General features: G+C 34.6%; 2 protein-coding genes across 20 annotated transcripts; both read right to left on the reverse strand.

Annotated features, from left to right (window-relative positions):
• Nucleotides 1-651: 651 nt before the first annotated feature.
• On the reverse strand, nucleotides 652-9,575 carry EMB3103 (Pentatricopeptide repeat (PPR) superfamily protein). Of its 19 annotated transcripts, XM_089062759.1 has the most exons (13): nucleotides 9,355-9,573; nucleotides 9,018-9,101; nucleotides 8,682-8,772; nucleotides 8,273-8,439; nucleotides 7,653-7,737; nucleotides 5,416-5,679; nucleotides 4,601-4,903; nucleotides 3,936-4,040; nucleotides 3,189-3,288; nucleotides 2,461-2,780; nucleotides 1,470-1,646; nucleotides 1,262-1,390; nucleotides 652-1,074 (listed from the first exon to the last, which is right to left on the reverse strand). In XM_089062759.1, exons 3-13 carry the CDS (start codon nucleotides 8,685-8,687, stop codon nucleotides 832-834), a joined length of 1,899 nt encoding a protein of 632 aa, XP_088918885.1. In that variant the 5' UTR covers nucleotides 8,688-8,772; nucleotides 9,018-9,101; nucleotides 9,355-9,573; the 3' UTR covers nucleotides 652-831. The 19 variants fall into 19 exon arrangements, with proteins under 19 accessions (XP_088918885.1, XP_088918884.1, XP_088918888.1 ...); XM_089062758.1 differs by lacking the exon at nucleotides 9,018-9,101; XM_089062762.1 differs by lacking the exon at nucleotides 9,018-9,101 and having other exon boundaries at nucleotides 8,682-8,779.
• LOC148933257 (zinc finger protein CO3-like) lies at nucleotides 5,689-7,646 on the reverse strand. The gene has a single exon (XM_089062764.1). It carries the CDS (start codon nucleotides 7,372-7,374, stop codon nucleotides 6,979-6,981), a length of 396 nt encoding a protein of 131 aa, XP_088918890.1. The 5' UTR covers nucleotides 7,375-7,646; the 3' UTR covers nucleotides 5,689-6,978.
• Nucleotides 9,576-19,210: the final 9,635 nt, after the last annotated feature.

A 19,210-nucleotide genomic window follows, 5' to 3' on the forward strand; every position in this document is an offset into this window, starting at 1 on the left:
ATAAATCTTATATAGTGAGACACTGATGTAAAGAAAAAAAATTATAGGGGGAAAATAAATACGAAGTAAAATTATTGAAGCCAATAACAGAATCTACATCTATAATAAGTTAATAACTATCATCGTGAAAATACCAAAATGTGAATCTAACTTGCCAACTGAGTGAGAGGAAGTACCCATCAAAATTTAACATCACTAGAGTAGTTTTAATTTGAAACTCTATCAAGAAGTTGCGAATATAAAACTGGTAAATAGTTTCAAGCTATTACTAGTGTTATCCTACTTGAGTCATGCCATGCAGTAACTTTTCTATAAGCATTCCTTAAACTTCTAGAACATGAAAATTGTACCTTGTGCAGATTCAGCAAGAAAACGAGTTACATCAGAGACCAAGGACAAAAAATCCAGAAAAGGGCAGATTTCATTTTCCAACTGCAAGAAAATTCACTGAGGAGAACACTTTGCACAATTTCCAGTAAGGAATTATTAGTAAATTCAAGTACAAGATATATAGTCATCAAAATGCAAAAGGTTACAAAGCTAAACTGAAGGTTTTGCCTTTAAGTACCTCTTCATTAAGTCAACTTTTGCATTCATCTAACACAGGGCATATTAAATTTAAGCTGATATGCATTCGAAAAGATAGCTGCATACGAAACATATTGAACCATAGATAAAGAAATCTGGAATAAAATACAGAAAACTGAAATTGATAGAGAAAAGATTGGGACGAACCCCAGCCAAGAAAGGAACAAATTCCTAGGATAAAGGTAACGCCTAAATATCATGCATATCTTTATTCTCGATCATATCAAAAGCACACCTTAAACGCTAAGAACTCATGTTCGTCCGTTGCTCCTCTCTACGTAATTTATTTGTCTTCAACACGGTATGATGCTTATACATTAATTCTGCAATTGACTGGTCAAAGAAGTGTGAATTCTTGAGTATCATATCACTTGTAGTTGAATCAACAGCATAACCTTGACCAGGCATCCACTGTAGCAAATGAAGAAGCAGGTCTTTCTTTTCGGGTTGCTCAATGTAACGGGAAATGGCCAAGTGAAATATATCCTGTAACATATGAGGCAATAAATGACTAAATTCGAAATACAAAAATTCAATGAGGTTTAAAGCAAGATAGAAATAAGACCTGTACTACACTTGAGTACAATGGGATATTCGTACATGCTTAAGAGAAGCAAGAACGGGTAAAGGAGCAGACATAGAAGCACATTTTGCCATGGTGATATATGACTACCTGATCAATCTTGTAGTTTGAGTTGTGAATAGATTTGATCACATCATTTACTAAGTTTATGTTGCCGTTCCTCATAAAGGAGATAGCAAACTTCTTAATGGCTGGCTTAGGGATTAACTCTGCATTATCCTGATGAAATGGAAGAGCAATAAATACGTAGGCCACAGAGAACGATAATCTATTTAGATACTCAAAACAGAACTCGTACCTTGACAACTAGATATGCTTCTTTAAGAAGTCCACCTGAAAGTAAAATGTGTAAAATTTTTCCATGAAGGGCCTTATTCATCGTTCTCTTGCTATATTTCAGCATAGTATATACTGAAAATGCTTCTGAATATGCACCCATTGAACCCAGAGATTTCATCAAAGAGACACAGAGATCCTGCAAAGATAAAAACTTTAAATAAATGTGGAGCTAATTCAATGAGTTCTACTATTCTTAGCATGTCCTATCATAGTAACTGGAGTCATTTCCATCATCTTTACATTGTTTGATCTTTTAGCAGTTACTGCTTCACCACATGTAGGATTATATTCATTAAATCATGAGATGACAATTATCGGTAAGTAAATGGTGAGGAAAGACTAAAGTAAAATTTGAATATTACAAATGATATTATTCTGTAGATCAAACCTCTCAAAGTAATAAAACAATTACAAAATCAACCAAATATAATAGTTTCTCATCCTTCAAATAATTGCATAACTCAACCTCAACTAATAGTCTCCCAAGCCTTTTTCTGAATCACTGGGGCAACAAAAAAATCAAGGAAACAAATTTCATTCATATAGCAAATGGATTTGGAGATTTGGATTTGATGGGATGATTTAGAGGACCTTTTTATAAAATCCAGAAAAAAAATCCCCCCTCGAAAAAATTCAGAAAAATCACTCAAAAATGATTTAAAATATTTATCAAACTCATTGCAAACAAGTTCTCTGAATTTGCTGTTGCGAATATAAGTCCTCAAATCTAAATCTGTTATTTGTAATTTTACAGAATGCTCAGGACAAATGCAAACATTTCACCAATTTTCTCAAAAAAACCAGCCTCTTAGCGTGGTTCCTAAATGAGAAGAGAACATGCACAACAGGTGAGCATATTGATTATGCCTCAGGTAAAAGCTACAAGAACAAATAAAATCATTTGGGGCTCAGAAAACAGTACTTCTGTTCTGCGGCATACAATATATTACCTCCAGAGGCTGGTGACCTTTGCTGTGCATATCCTCCATTGTACGATAGGCAAGTAAATACAGCTGCTCCTTGCAGAAATATTTTATTAAAATTTTGAAGGTACTCCAATCAGGACTAATTGCTGAATCATCCATTTTCTTCATCATCTTCATTACATTCTCCATGTCACCTGATCTACAATAGGCACATAGCATTGAATTCAAAATAACCACATCGTATTTGTCATACTTCATCTCAAATTCACTAGCCAGCTGTTTTGCTTCATCAATCAGTTTGCCACGGCAGAGGGCTGAAATCATTATGCTGTAGGAGTAACCATCTACATGTGTTTTGAGCCAAGATTGTAATTAGTATGGTAATGTAGGTAACTCCAAAAGGAGATTCAGAAATGTAAGATAAAAAAAAAACTAAAATACATGTCCACATCGTGAAATTATTCTGCATTTCAAACTACATAGAAACAAACAGAGAATTTGCAACATTTTAAAATTGTCTCCACTCCTTCAGACCATTACTAGAGAATTTGCTACTGACGGCTATTCTCATATGTGCATTAAATCTTGTGAATTGTGATCATAAAGATTTTAAATTTCTGGTTCTTATATCTGTTCCAAACAAAGTTCAAGAAAAACTTATTTGGTTTCAGGCTGTGAGGTTAGTGGGTGTTACAAATATAATTTGTTTCCTATTATTAGAGACAAAGTTTCCACTGTTTCCATGCACTTACCATTTTTCACTTCCTTTCTCCTCATTTCATCAAAAACTATTTTAGCCTCTACAAGTTTCCCAGACTTAGCAAGGCCATCCATCAGCAAACAGTATGGCATCTGCAAAGTTAGTGACAGATAAGTTAGCAGCGGCTCTAGAAACTCCCCAATTTGATTGCGAAATCTAAAGTTGCCCCAATTGCAGCATGATGCAATTGTAGTTATAAAAAAAAGTACAATTTTTAAAGATATTACAAACTAAAACATAATGTTGTAAAGCAAAACCACTCTTACAATTTTACCCTTATCATAATAATGCACAACCACGAAGCTCCTTAGTCTTGACTTGACCCAATTTTGCCTACAATTCACAACCATGAAGCTTCTTAGTCGTGAATTGATCATATTGATCCTACAATTCATGGCCAAAATGCTTTATAGTCGTGAATGTACCCTATTTTGCTACAATCTACCACCACAAAGCTTCTTAGTCATGAATTGACTCATTTTGCCACAATTCACATGCATGAAGCTTCTTAGGCGTGAATTAATGCTAATGCACACAAATTAAGGGCAAAACAGCAGTTTAAGCCAAAATGGCCATTTTTATCTTTGTTGCTATTTTTTATCTATATAAAAGCAAAATGGTATCATTATATATTAGCTCATTTACTAATCACTACATCACAGGCACGCACCATACATGCAGATCATTTTGAACTTCAATAGAAACACAAAATGGATGCAAAATGTAGATTCATTGTCACCTCATCTTCAGCATAGCCTAAAGCTTGCAGTTCATCTAGCAGTTCTCTTGATTTCTCAAATAGCCCTGCTCTAACATATACTTTCAGCAGAGTTGTGAGAATGACCTGAAAAAATACCACACAATCAGCAAGATGTAAAATATTTGCTAGCAGAAATCATTCCCCAACTTCAAGCAGTCATCATTGGGCACAAGGAGCTATATTTCACAAAGCATTGGCACTCAGTAGAATTACACATCTATAACTGATAAGTATGCCTAGACCTAACTGATCTTTTCTAAATAAGAAAAGATGGAGTTTCAGAGCACAAATAATATGCTCGGGTTACCTACAAAGGCTGATAATAATTATAGTTTGCTATATCAATGATATCATCATTACAATAAACACTAAGTTGGGCCCTCAACTTTAGCGAGAAAGGGAGCAATAAAATAAGTTAATGCTTTCTGCCTTGCTTGCTGATACCAATTATTTCCCTTTCTTCCCCATATCTCCAATTCTAAGGTTAATATGTGCAAAAAGATACTCGATGAAATTTTTCTACATCATTTACTTTTAATCGACATGAACATAGATTAATTCTCTGCGATAAACAATATTACCAGCACATAGCCATATAATTGGATAAGGTCTGCACAATAAAGGCTGGGAATTCAGAAATACACCTTGTTCAAAGTTAATCCTGCAGATCTCATGTCTTGAATTACTTTATCAGCCTTCCTATAATTCCCATCAATAGCATATGCATTTAACAAAGAGCTGTAGTGAAAGACATTAGGTAAATTTCCTTCTGACTTCATCTCATCAAAGTATTTTTCCGCTTCTTCGCATTGATTATTTGAAGCACAAACTGATATTAGTGTTCCGTACAGTACATCATCCATACTCAATCCCCTGGATTTCATTTCATGGACCAGTTCCATTGCCTTAGAGTAACCACCTTTGACCTTGGCACAACCCGAAAGTAGCTAAAATGACGAAAATAAAAATTGTGAGGTCATATGAAAACTGAAGAACTCCGCAAACAGCCATTTGATGACAACAAGAAATTGTTAATTTTCTTACCTATCTGAATATATTTTACAAGCAGCTATGGTATCAACTCTTGTGCATGTGAGTTCACAATTTAAGATTGTTATTAATATACTGGGTACTCTTGCACTATGTGAATAACAACATGAAAAAGAGTGTTTGTTGCATATGATTATTCAATCCACATCGGCTTCTATTTGTAATACTACCTCCGCCCCTTAAAAATAGAAACTATTTCCATTTTGGTCCGTCCCTTAAAATTAGAAACTTTCTATTTTTAAAAAAAATTCTCTCTAATGAGGTGAGACCTATTCTCCACTAACAATATTTCAACCACTTTTTCTTTCTATCTCTCTCTTACTTTACCAATTGCGCATTAAAACCCGTGGCGTTTCAAAAGTTTTTGTTTTTAAAAGACGAAGGTGGTGTTAAACATAGAGTAACATACCGTACTATAAGTTACAATATCAGGTATGAGACCAGCTTGCTTCATTTGATTAAATAGCTTGAGGCTGCTGTTGAACTTGCCACATTTAATTAGACAACTTAGTGTGGAGTTACAAACAGATACATTGCTCCTTGTAGAGTCATCTTTGATGCTATTGTATATCTCTAAGGCCTTCGCAGCATTAGAATCCCTCCCCACAAACTTTATGTAACTGCTGTAGGAAGCAATATTAGTTTTTCCATGACGCCGCATCCAATCAAAAAGCTGCAAAAATTCCAAGTGGCATATTATAACAACAAGATGATGAGTTTTTCCTTTATTGTAAACCGTTTTTATCAGAAAGAGTGTCAGTAGGAGAAAACCCTCATAAAAGCACATATAAACTGATATGACATAGCATTGGATCATATGATTCATATCTATCAAGTAGAAAATAATACCAGATAGCCATAAATCGGGAAAGAAAAATATCTACAGCAACAGCCTCAAATTTTTGCTCAAGGAAACCAAAACTTAAGGGTAAAATGAAAATCTGAATGACAAGGTATAACAACAAGATTCTAATCATTTTATAACAAAATGGGAACATCTCAAAATGCCAAAGCTGTAAACAGGTATTAAATGGCGCATGCTATTTTGCATATGATTTGTTAGTTGTTCAACCATATATACATGGATTTGACTACTAGAAAATATTTATGATTTCAATGGCTGTCTGGTTTACACCAAAAGACTCCTTGTTTCCTAGTCTGCATTAACAGTATCTATATGCTACACACAAAGTGAACTTAGACATTTTATGCACGGGTTATATAACAAAGACACCATTGTAATGTTGGGGATCTGCCTTTGCAAAGATCTCTTTCAGGCCTATAAATATCAGCATAAGTCTGTGCTCAAAGTTTGTGTTATTAAGAAAAAGTTAAAAGGAATATTTTATTTCACTACGACACACTAGCTAATCAAGAAAATGACAAATTGCTTTATTGACATCAGTAATCACTAATCACTAATCAGAACAAACAATACAGTCAGCGAGTTCATTATTAAAGAGTTAAGGCCAAAAATGGTCCCTCACATATGGTTGTTTTACCAATTTGGTCCCCAACATTATCTTTTTGGTTATTTGGTCCCTCACAAATTAACTCTAACCCGAATTGGTCCCAACTTGACGGAACCGTCAAGAATAGACGGTAACCCCTCCCCCGCCTCAACCCGCCGCAACCCATGCCGCCTCAAAACCCTCATGTAATATACATTACCGTCTATTATTCAGAGCTTGTTCTGCACCAGCACGACTCCGTCAACGATGGAGTAATGCTTGTGCTCGCTATCGACGATTTGGTGCGGCTTGCAGTAGACCGTCAGCAGGATGAACAGACCAGCGAATGCTCCGGCGGGCGTCATGGCCGGCGATTGCTGAAGAAAATTGGGCGTTGGGGTTTTTATGGAAACGGTTTGCGAGCTAGCAGTTGATAAAAAGATGGAGGGTTGGTTGGGGAGGAGAAATTAAGGAAATTAAATTGGATTTATCCTGCTATCGACGATTTGGTGAGGAGATCCTCATCCAGATACGGATCCACATCGGAGAACAGCAACATGTACTCCAGCAACCCGGATTCCTCTCGGGTCGGGCAGGAGCCACGACGCTGCCTCGGCCTCCTCCTCAGAGCCGGCAGCGGCGGCATCAGCGTCGTAGAAGGGCGAGACGGGGAGGTGGTCGTGGCAGCGGGCGAGCGGGTTGGCGGAGTGGAGGGCGGCGGCGGCGGCCTTGCAGGTGAAGGAGGCAGGGGCCTGCTCGCAGACCTCGCAGATCCAGACGCGGCCGTGGCGCGAAGCCAGCTCGTTTGCCGCGTGGACGTCGGCGTCGCACGCGCGGCAGAGGAAGGCAGAGTCGGCGCGGCAGAAGACGGTGGCGGAAGCCGACTTGCACGAGTCGCAGAGCTTCGCCGTTATCATTACCGTCTATTCTTGACGGTTCCGTCAAGTTGGGACCGATTCGGGTTAGAGTTAATTTGTGAGGGACCAAATAATTAAAAAGATAATGTTGGGGACCAAATTGGTAAAACAGCCATATGTGTGGGACCATTTTTGGCCTTAACTCATTATTAAATCCCAATGTCTACATGCTATGGTAAGAGAAACAATTGACAAGCATGTGCATCAAAATACTGTGAACAAGATGTGCTACAAGGATAAAAGAAAGAAATAACAGCACATCTGCAATTAATTAGAACCTGGCAGACATCCTTCCGTCTGTTAAACTTCCCAAAATAACGCAATATGATATTCAGATGTTGCACTCTCAACGCCTCTCCTGACCTGCAAGCAGAATGATATGTTATACTTGTGCTTTTGTTTGGTTTAAGGTGAGGTGAACATTCACTTAATGAGCATAGCCGAGGGAATGCTTCCCATCATGACACCCCAATTTGGTCGAACTTAGTGCTCAAAATACATAAAGAGGTAAACCAAATATTCATGATAAACATGGAGAAAAATTCACATTCCCCGCAGTATCTTAGCGTATCAGATGAAAAAAGATTTATGTGAATATTGTAAATCACCGGCACAGTAATTAGCTAAGGATATTCTCATAAACATGTTAACACTGACAAATCAGTCTATAGTTCAAATTGAGCATAGAAAATCGTTTGGGAGTAAATACCTAGTTCTAAAAATACAAGACTAACTCTTAATTTTTCGAATTTCAGCTTCATAATACCAACAAACAATAATAAATATTGGCAGATATCAAGGAAAGAAACAATTCTGCGGCTATGGACAGCTGCTATACATTTAGTTGCCCAAAAAAGGTTTTTTTAAGAAGAAAACAGAAACGATAAGAAACAAACACCTTAAGAGAGCAGACTCCAAATCAGAAGAATCTTGAATATCGCGAATTGCAGATTCTGTTGTTTCCTTGGATACTTTTCTGAGTGATTTGGTCCGAACTTGAGGATGTACTGAAGCATCATTAGAACAAATTGGATTGGCAATACGCACCGGCGTAGTGGCTGCAATCTGGCTGGAATTATTGATGGTTGAATTGAAACGAAATACAGGTTGAAAGCCGTGTCCCAACACCGAGGACAACTCCATCGCAATGAGATGATGTGATGGAGTATGGACAATCTATATCTATATTATATCTATATCTATATCTATACTAATTTAAAGTGCCAATTGGGTGAAAGAAATGTATATTTTTTTATTTCGTTAAAAATTGAGCCAAAAAACCTTATAGTTTTTCAATAAATACCAACCACCATTTCTTGGTTTCCAAGTTCATTTCAGTCTCATCTCCACCAATTTTTCTACTGTGTCTTCGTCACTCCCATCTTACTAAGAAGGCATCTGTTAGCTTGCAAAAAGATAAACAATGAGGAAATATTAATTTGATAAACATGACATTAGCAATTGTTTTATTTCGCAAGGAAAACAGTGCGCATACTGCAGTCAACCAGTTGAAGAATTGCACATTCAAGAAGCCTATAGTATTTCGCGACATTGAAGACAACAAAAACTATAAGCATTAAGCAAAGAGGAAGCTGATGAAGAAGTCATTCTTGATATGTGAAAGCCGAAAAGAATATACTTACAACATCTTCAGACTTGAACATTTGCATAAAGGCAGACAATAGACGATAAAGAAGTTGATTTTGTTACAATGCCAATCCCTATATCTTGAGTAAGGAAATTGCCAAATTCAGCTTGAACCCATAAAATAAAGAAGGAATTGAAAAAGGATAAAATTTACATTTTGGCAGAAATTTGTAGCCTAACTAATTTTATTAAAGTTCAAATTCTAGGTCAACTGGATTAGGCATTGTCATTTACCAGAAATCGAACTGAATATACAATAAAACCAACAACTAATAATAGGCATGCCAAAATCGAACTGAATATACAATAAAAGTTTACATTTTGAAACGGCACCTGGTAAGCGGAGAACGGAAGGAGAAGCTAAGAGGGTTTGCTGGTTAAGGTCGGTGGAATCGGAGAAGTCTCAGCAATGGTCGGAGACTCGGAGCAGTGATGTAGGCGAATTAGTGAGAGATGAGGAGAGGGAGTGGATACTCTGCTGTGGATTAAACACAGAGGGTGCTGTGGAGTGAAACACTGTCGTTAACGCAAATATGAGATTCCTACTTTTACTTCTTTCTATCCTTAAATATTTTATTCATTTCCAATGGTGCTACAGTGTTTTATTCCTATATCTCTTACTATTAATTTTTTCTTTCGCCTTTTTTGTTTTTCTTTCTTTCGTTGATTAAAAATTTAGTTAGTGATTTTCTTTATAGATAACATTGCTACTATTTTATTTTTCTATTTGTAAAATATAGCGTAACTCATTATTTTTGTATTCGCTCATAACTTATTTAATACGGTACATAAGTTCAAAATTTATCAAATCTTGCAAAAAAATTTAAATAGTTCTATCACATTGATATGAATAATGACGAGAAATCGCCGGATAAAAGAGGTCCGTTCGCGGAAGGAATTCCGTTGAGCAACCGATGAACAAAGATTGAAAAAAGTAAATTGCAGAAAAGTAAAATACCATAAAAGATAATTGTATTTTTTCAATAATTAATTCAAAAGATAGCAAAGACTCCTATTTATAATACTCCCTAATACCCTAACTAGATCAAGAAATATTATGTAGATATAGTCGTCGTATTAAACTGTGTGATTGATCTTGCAAAATTTATAAATTATTTAATATAATTATTAATAGAACTATACTTTAAAAGACATAAAATTATCATGGTCTACACGTAAGTTATCAAAACTATCAATTGAACTTTATATAGTACAATCTTGAAAAATATGGTATTCCTTCCATCCTATAATAAATGTCACGCTTTCTTTTTTAATTTGTTCCATAAAAGATGTTACATTCTTAGTTTGGAAAATTGTTTCCAACCACCAAAAACTGAGCAGCACGGGTGTGCTTGCAAATTTCTAACAACATTGCAAGCACATTTGTTAGCAAAAACTAAAATAACTGAGCATTTTCTGAGCACATCTACGTAGCCACAAAATATGTAAAATGATAAATATAACAAAGTGATTCACTTGGATTTTACATGAATTTAGAGGGTAGTTTTACTTGGTTTTGATCATATATTGTGTACTTTGAGACATGGTTATAGCTACTTCTCTATTATGTTGGTATTTTGACCATTTTGTAAAGAATATGTAGAAAAATGTACAAAATATATGGATGTGCAGCTGCTCAATATTTGAGACAGCTTTTCTAGAGATTTTGAAGTCTCGATTCGCATGTAATGCATACCATTCTCTTCGTCTTCGAAAGAGCTTCGCGTGGATATCTTAAACGTCTCAATCGGAGTTCGGTAGAAGAAGTTATGGCCGTTTTACCAAGACTGCGCAGAGCAGTGACATAGCTGGCGACCCGTCAGGTTTGTATGCAAACGAACCTGGCGACCCGCCAGCAAAACACGAAAAAAAACGCCGTAAGCAGCTGACGACTCGCCAGCTTCGACGCACACCCAACCTGGCGACCCGCCAGCTTCGTCGGACAGCTTATTTCGGGCCCAAAGTCAACCCTAGGTATATATATGCCTAGGAAACGCCTCCAAACACAACTTACACGCCTCCTACCCCAAAAATACTACTTTTTCACCTAGGAAGAAGAGAAGAACAAGCAGAGGACGAGTATTCATCGCAAGATTGAAGACGAGGCCTCCAATCCGCCCAATCCAATTCTAGGAGTTTCTACCTTTAGTTTTATTCTTGTTCAAACAATGTTTTTGAATATTTCTTTGACTTTTGTGATGAATATGAGTAGCTAAATCCTTCGAAGAATTCTACGGGGGAGATACAATGATTCTTATGTTTAATTGATTTCCTTTTTCTATGCCTTGGCTCATGTGGTTATTTTGATTTCTTCTGTGCTTATACATTTATTTGACTGATCACCTTATAAATGCATGTGGATTTTACTACAAGAACTGAGAAGTGAGTAGTTTAATTTGAAAGAGAAGAAATTGACGTCTTTGCCAATATAATCGAGAGATTTGAGCCTTTGAATGAAGCTAAGTATCTTAGGAGCTATTAGGAGTTGTTGCCTTAGTTCTAGGAAGGAGACTTCGGTTCTAAGTAGCAATCTACAAATTATATGCTTTGAGAAAAGATATAGTTTACCTTAGTGATAGCTTAATAACCCTTGAGACCCTTTGTTAGCATAGTTTGGAAATTAGTTGAGCATATGATAGTTGTTATCGATCCCGTAGGATTCTACCTTTCTCATCTTTGATCTACATTCGTTTTCTTATTTGCTTTTAGTTCTTTAGTTGTTTTTAATTGTTTTTACCTTGCTTTTAAATAGATTTAGAAAACCCAAACTTTCCGATTCATCTAGATAGTAGTTGAGGTTGGTTCGTGGTAATTAGGTTGACACTCATTGTCTTTGTGGATACGATACTCTTTGCTTACTATTTGCTACATTAGCCCCGTACGCTTGTGGGTATACTTGTGTTAAAAATAAGTTGAGTCACAAAGCAATTCCAAGTACCATCAGTGGTGCTCGGAAGCAAATCCGGCGCGAATAGAGCGATAGAAAGAAGTAAAACAAAGCAACTTTATTTGGAATAAGCACAGTCGTTTTTATATTTTTATGAGCTCTATTAAATAATTACACTCTATTAAATAATTTATGTGCTTACAAAATAATTTTCCATTACTATATATTCCCTACGTCTCTGAAAATTTGTCTCATTTTTCTATTTTTGTCTGTCCTACAAAATTTGTCTCATTTCACTTTTGACCATTTTTTGGAGGGGACCTCATATTCCACTAACTCATTCTTAATCACATTTTATTATAAAACTAATATTAGGACTCTCCTTGCACTAACTTTTTCAACTCACTTTTTCATTACATTTCTTAAAACTCGTGTCGAATCAAATTGAGACAATATTTAAGGGACAGAGGGAGTATTTCTTAGAAAATTAAAATAGCAGCACTCTTGTTGATAAGAAAATTGGTAGGTTATAGTAATATGGGAAAGAAAGAAGAAAAAAAGATGAAAGAAAAAAATAACAAGAAAAAAAAGGAACAAAACAGTACTGTAGCACCTTTGGAAATGATCCACAGCAGAGGATCCACTCCCTTATGGTAAATTCTGAAATGAAGGATTCTTCTCAACATGTTGCAAATATCTTTTTTTCCCATTTCTTTTTTTAATTAAATTCCTCCTATTAAAAATATGACTATAACACAATAAAAAAAATAAGAGTTACATTTTACCATTTCGGTCCGTCCCATAATACGAGTCATCTTCCATTAACTCACTTCACTCACATTTTATTATAATAAAATCAATATAAAAAAGTGAATTTATATTCCATTAACTTTTCTAATAAACTATTTTTTACATTTCTTAAAATGCGTTAACATCAAATATGAGATTCTTATTAGAGAACGGATAAAGTAATTAACAATACATACTAAATTAATTGCATTAACTTTTATTATTAAATAATTTTTTAGGCAATACTCATTTTCACAAGCTATTAGAAACAGTGTGCAATTTTTTTATTTTGTAACATTTCTTTTATTTTTTAATAAAAATATACCTACAAAATTCAATTAAATTTATCGGTTAAATTACAAAGTTTATAATTTAAGGAATATATTAAAAAGGAATAGTTCAATTTTTAACCGACTGGAAATGATTATGTTTAAAATTTTTATTCTTTAGACAGAGTCCATCAATTATTTTAGATAATTCACAAATTGTTTACTATACTGCGGTAAATAGGTAGATGCTACGACTAATGAATTGATTTATTATTCGATCAATTAATGAATATTAGTATTAATTGAACTAAATTAACGTTAGTGTTTGTTTGTTTCATGTTGATGCACCGATGACAAAACTATAAATTTGTGTTTGTGTGTTGGATATTTAACAAATAATTTATCGTATCATAATTGCAAAGGAAAAAAAAAAGTCTTCTATTATACTTTTAATAGCTACTCCATGTAAAAAGTTGCCCTGCCCCACTGAATATTTAATCAAAATAAGAAATAGTAAAAATTAAAAAATAGGAGCATTAGAAGTGGAGCCCGCGTTTAAAATCCTACCGTCCTGCTGCATTTCATAGGATAGTGGTTGCGTTTAACCACAGCGCAGCACCTGCTATGTTATTTAACACAAAAGAGAATCATTCCCCATTTTATACATGTGTTTATAGTGAATATATGTCTTTATTATATATCTCTCGTAAAAAGTCTTCAATCTTTTCTTGCTGCTTGTCGGTTCGAACTTTTTTTATTTATATGAAAAAGTTCTGTTAAAGCTGATGTCTGTGTAGCGTATTTTATCTCTATGTATGTATTTATTTATGCATATGCATTTTATTTTGTGTACTAATATAATAGATGGGTGGAAGATATAGACATACTATGATTTATGGTTCTATGAACTCCCGTTATTATTATATATCTTCCATTATTAACACACGATAAATACATATAAAGCGAATATATAGCTTTATTAGAAAATATATTATAAATTTATAATTAACTCGATTCAAAATCAACTTATGACACCACATTTCTAGTTAACACATTTTTTGAAATGGAAACATAATTATTTCTAATTTATTGAATGTCTTACTTTATTCCTTATGAATTCAACTCACTAAATAAAAACGTACTTGTGCCGAATAGAAAATTTAGGATTTATATTCTTTAAAAGCATAAATTATTTGCGTTGGGGCTAGTTTACTTGCCACAATTCGAACTCAACAATGGGTAGATGGGGAACCATTGACGATCCTCTTAAAAATTTGAAAAAAAAAACATATGTGAATAGATTAATCTCATAATCTATCAATTATATCATACTTCTAATTTATTTGTTTTGTACAAATCCTCTATTGTGCAAAGGTATTCAAATCCCACCAATTGATATCAGAACAAATTTTTGGCTCTAATTATGTGGATTACTTTCATGTTATATGAATTGTTTGATTGCATTGTTCGTTACATGTTTTAATTACTTTAGGTACGAATGAACGAATCCCCTGGGATGAGTTGGAAAATAATTCCTAACACACGTCATCAATATTTGTGATTCCTTTTCTTAACCCATTCGCCGTATTCATGTTTGTATAATATTAAATCGTGAATTGGGTTTTGGGATCAACTCGGGATGTTGTCTTGGCCGTGTGGGAGCGGTGCGACGGAAAAAAAGGGGGAGAGCTAGCGACACGGCAGCGGCGACAGTTCCAGCTGCGTAGAGGTAACAGCGCAGCAGCGCCGGCGGCTGCGGAGACGGCGTGAGAAACACCATGGCAGCAGCTGTCGTTGAAGGCGGCACCATGGGCGACTCCACAGGCAAGCTGTGACGCCGGGCAGGCGATCAGCGAGCAGAGGCAAGCAGCGCCGGCGGAGCGACGTCGACGCAGCAGCGTCGAAGGCGTCAGGCTGGGCGAGCTCGCGAGACGAGTGGGAGCCCAGCGGCAGCTGCGATTGGGAGTACGGCGACGCAAGATTAGGGTTTTCCTATGCGTGACGTCGCTTTGTCTCGTCTCTCTCTCTCGACTTCGCTTTCCAAATTTAAATTATGGTTTCCTAACTCTTGTAATTAATTTGGAAATACTTCAAGATTAATTTAGAAATTAGATTTGAATATATCTTTTGTGGATTTTATATATTATATGAGATTTAGTTATGAATTAAATCATGGATTAATTAGTTTTTTTTTCTTATTTTATGGATTTATATGAATTTAATTTCTAGATGAAACCTAGTTGAATTTGGAAAGTGACCATCTAATTTTTATTAATATCCTATAGATTAATATGGATTTATCACCAGACAAAATCTAATTGGATTTAGATTATGATAATACTAGGTAAGTAACATTTGTTTTTTTTCCCTTTTCTTTGTTAATTAATTTTCCTTGAAAAGATATGTATTGTTGGATCATGTCTATGTTGAGAAATGAGAATCAAGATGTTTCTTGCTCTTTTACTTCCAAACTTGCCCTTATCTGGTATTTTTTGGTTCATGTTGCTATTATGACACCATTCAATATTGTTGCTTTTCTTTTACGTTCTCTTCCAAGTTGGAAAATTAAATTATTGGGCAAATGCAACATAAAATTGGAAGATGGAGTACATCGATTCTGAGGGACATTATGTGGTTAAGGGAAAGTCATTTAATCATAACGTATATCTCGCTTCAACTAGAGTGGAAGAATTCAATCTCAAAGTCGGTATAGGACGCAGCAAATGGATGACAACAAAGGCATGACAGATACCTGTCATATGTGTATAATAGCAATTAGCATAAGACTTTTTAATCAAAATGTACAATTAGCATGAACCAAATCTAGAACCAGCATAGGAATCTAGGAATACCAAATTGTACGTGGTATTTATCATTACATATCATATTTTATTACTAAGCATTAATAACAACATTTTATTAAAAAAAAACAATGTATAAAAGTGAAATTTATATCCTAGTAGTAATTTTGTTTGTTTTACTCCATTTTATAGACAATGAAGAATATTAATCTTTAAAGACTTGAATTATATTATTACTTTTCAATCTTCAAATATAAATGTTGCCTCCATAAACAATTAATATTTCTTTCTTCATTTTAGATTGTTTCCAAAAATTAATTCCCTTGTATTTTTAATAAATTGTGAATTAACATATTTTTTTATGGGATTAACAAAAATAGAAAAGTAGTATAAGAAAAATAAAATGATTTAATTTGGGTATAGAACGAAAATATTTTCATTCAAATGCGTCCATAAAAATTAATCTTTTTATAACACAACCCACATTTTTTCTCATCTACTAGTTTCTCTCCTATTTATCACCCTTAATCACTAATTATATAGTTCTAAAAATTTCAATACATTACACTAATAATCTAGATTCTTTTTTTCTTGTTCTCCAGCATGTATTACCAATTGCTCCTTCAATCCCATAATAAAAGTCACATTTTGTCATTTCAGTTCGTCTTATAATAAGAGTCCTATATCACTTTTACCATAAATAGTACTCCCTCCGTCACCAAAGAATATAGTACATTTTAGATTCGGCACGAGTTTTAATGTAAAATTGATAAAGTAAGAGAGGTAATTAGAAAAAATAATTAAAATATTGTTAGTGGAGAATAAGTCTCACGTCATTAGTGAGAAAAAAAAGTTTCCAAACTTAGAAAGTGCATATTCTTATGGGACAGACTAAAAAGGAAAGAATGCATATTTTTGTAGAACGGAGGAAGTAGTAAATAGGTTTTATATTCCACTAACTCACTTCACTACCATTTTATTATATAATTAATATAAAAAATGAGCTTCATATTACATAAATTTTTTTAACTCACTATTATTTACATTTCTTAAAACTTTTGTCCACACTAAATATGACTTCTATTATAAGATGGTGGGAGTCTACTAAAAGTCCGATGTCCTTGCTAAATCTTAATAGTCCAATAAATCCCAATGTGATTCTTAAACTACTTTCAGAAAATCGGTGAAGCAACAAAAATATATGCCCTACGTTCCACTTTAGAAGTCTCGGTTTATTATTTTTGGGTGTTCCACTTTAGAAATCCCGGTTGGAATATTTCATAAATGATATTAAGCCCCACATTCCACTAACCTTTTTCTACTCACATTTTATTATAAAACTAATATAAAAAAGTAGGACCCACATTCCACTATCTTTTTTCATAACTGAAACTTTTAAAATGGGGAAGGAGTAATTTATACTACTAGTATATAGTATTAAATTTATGTTATTTACAATATAACTATTAATATTGATGGAGTACTAGTAAACAAAGCACTTAATTTATTTCATTAATATTTCCTCCATACTGACCTTTTTCTTAGATGAAATTTATTTCATTAATATTTCCTCCATACTGACCTTTTTCTTAGATGAAATGAGATTTGTAACGTTATTTTATATGTTAAATAAAAAGAATAAAATAAAAACAGAGGATAACATATTTAGAAAATAAAATGATTTTTATTTTTAATACTTCTTCCGTTCTATAGTAATGGAGACGTTTCTTTTCGACACGAAGATTGTGTTAGGTAAATTAAGTAAATGGAAAGTACCGTGGAAAATGGAAAAGGTAAAGAGATTGAAAAAGGTAAAAAGATGAAGAGAAAATAAAGTAAGGGAGAGTAAAGTAAGTGTGGAAAAATGTGTTGACTTTTATTAAAAAAGAAAATAATTCTATTACTATGAAACATACCAACATGACAAAATAACTCTATTACTATGAAACAAAATAACTCTATTACTATGAAATGGAGGAAGTAATAAGTTATTTTTGTCTGGATAAATTTTAAAAGAGGGATCATCTTTTTAGGTCCACGAACTTTACCAAAGTATCATTTTAGACCGTGAACTTTGAAAATATCATTTTAGGTCCACCAACTACAAGTTAATATCATTTGAGGTATTTTGAACTTTTTCCGGACAAAAATGCCCTTAAGACATTCAAATGTTAATTTGGACAATTCTTTCACCACTCATCTTGAGTCGGAGACCTAGAGTTCAACAATTTTTTACGACAAATTTTTATATTTAAATTCAATATGGATGTTAATTCATCTCTATTCAGAAATCCATATAAATAATACTCTGAATGACATTCCAAATTAATAGCTATCTAATTTCAAAACAAATAAACTAAGTATAATTCACAAATTACCTATAGTAAGTTTTTAAAATGCAGTTTAGATTTAAAAAATAAAATAAAGTATCAAGTCCCAATTCACTATCCTAAATAATTAGTCATCTAATAATTGAAAAATTAACGCATTTTCTACGACAAATTTTAATTATAGTATTTAAATTCAATTTGGTGGTAATTGAATTAAATAGTATTAAAAAAAATTATTGGACTCTAGACCTTTGACGCAGGATGAGTGGCAAAAGAATTGTCCAAATTGCCTTTTGAAGGCCTTAAGGGCATTTTCGTCCAAAAAAAAATTTAAAATACCTCAAATGATATTAACTTGTAGTTCACATACCTAAAATGATATTTTCAAAATTTACGGACCTTAAGTGATTCGTAGACCTAAAAAGATGTTCCCTGGAAGTAAGTCATTCAGTAGTATTTTCGGGCGGGACGGAAAGAGAAATAATTTTTTTCATGTAGTAGTTATAGATGCAACACAAGCACCCGCATATTGGCCCGTAGCGGACCCCACCCACCAACATAGCGAAATCAAACCATTGTCGTACAGTGCGACGTCTTGGGGTCCCACATCGCCGGCAGCAGATACTTCCGCCCGTTCACCCCCTTCGCGTTGTAGCGCGCACCTGTGCTCTTATCCACCAATACGCTGCCCGGGTACCCCGGATACGCGCCCGACCCAAACACCCCCGTGCACGCGCTCACCGCCGAGCCCTGGAAGTAACCATTTCTGAACGGAACTGCTTCCCGAGGACGGGAGATGAGGCGCCGCTATTGTACTTCTCCGTGGTCGAGACGGAGGGATTCGCGATCGGCGGCGTAGCGGAGTTGAGAGAGTGGAGGAAATCGACGATTATGGAGCGGTGGACAGGGGTGAACTTGCCGTACCAGATGAGATTGAGGGTGACGTTGCCGTTGTGGTATTTCAGCAGGAGGGGCCGCTGTGGAAGGGGAGGTGGTGAAGATGAAGAGGAATAGGAAGAAGAGTGATACAAGTAGCGTGGGAGAGACATTGGCAAAACTGTAATTGGAGGCCATGTTTTGCTTTTCCTTTGGATTGAGATGGAATTTGCGTGC

The sequence above is a fragment of the Salvia hispanica genome, chromosome 1, assembly GCF_029641045.1.
Source record: "Salvia hispanica isolate PSC_SH4W2 chromosome 1, Shi_PSC_v1, whole genome shotgun sequence".
NCBI classification, from domain to species: domain Eukaryota; kingdom Viridiplantae; phylum Streptophyta; class Magnoliopsida; order Lamiales; family Lamiaceae; genus Salvia; species Salvia hispanica.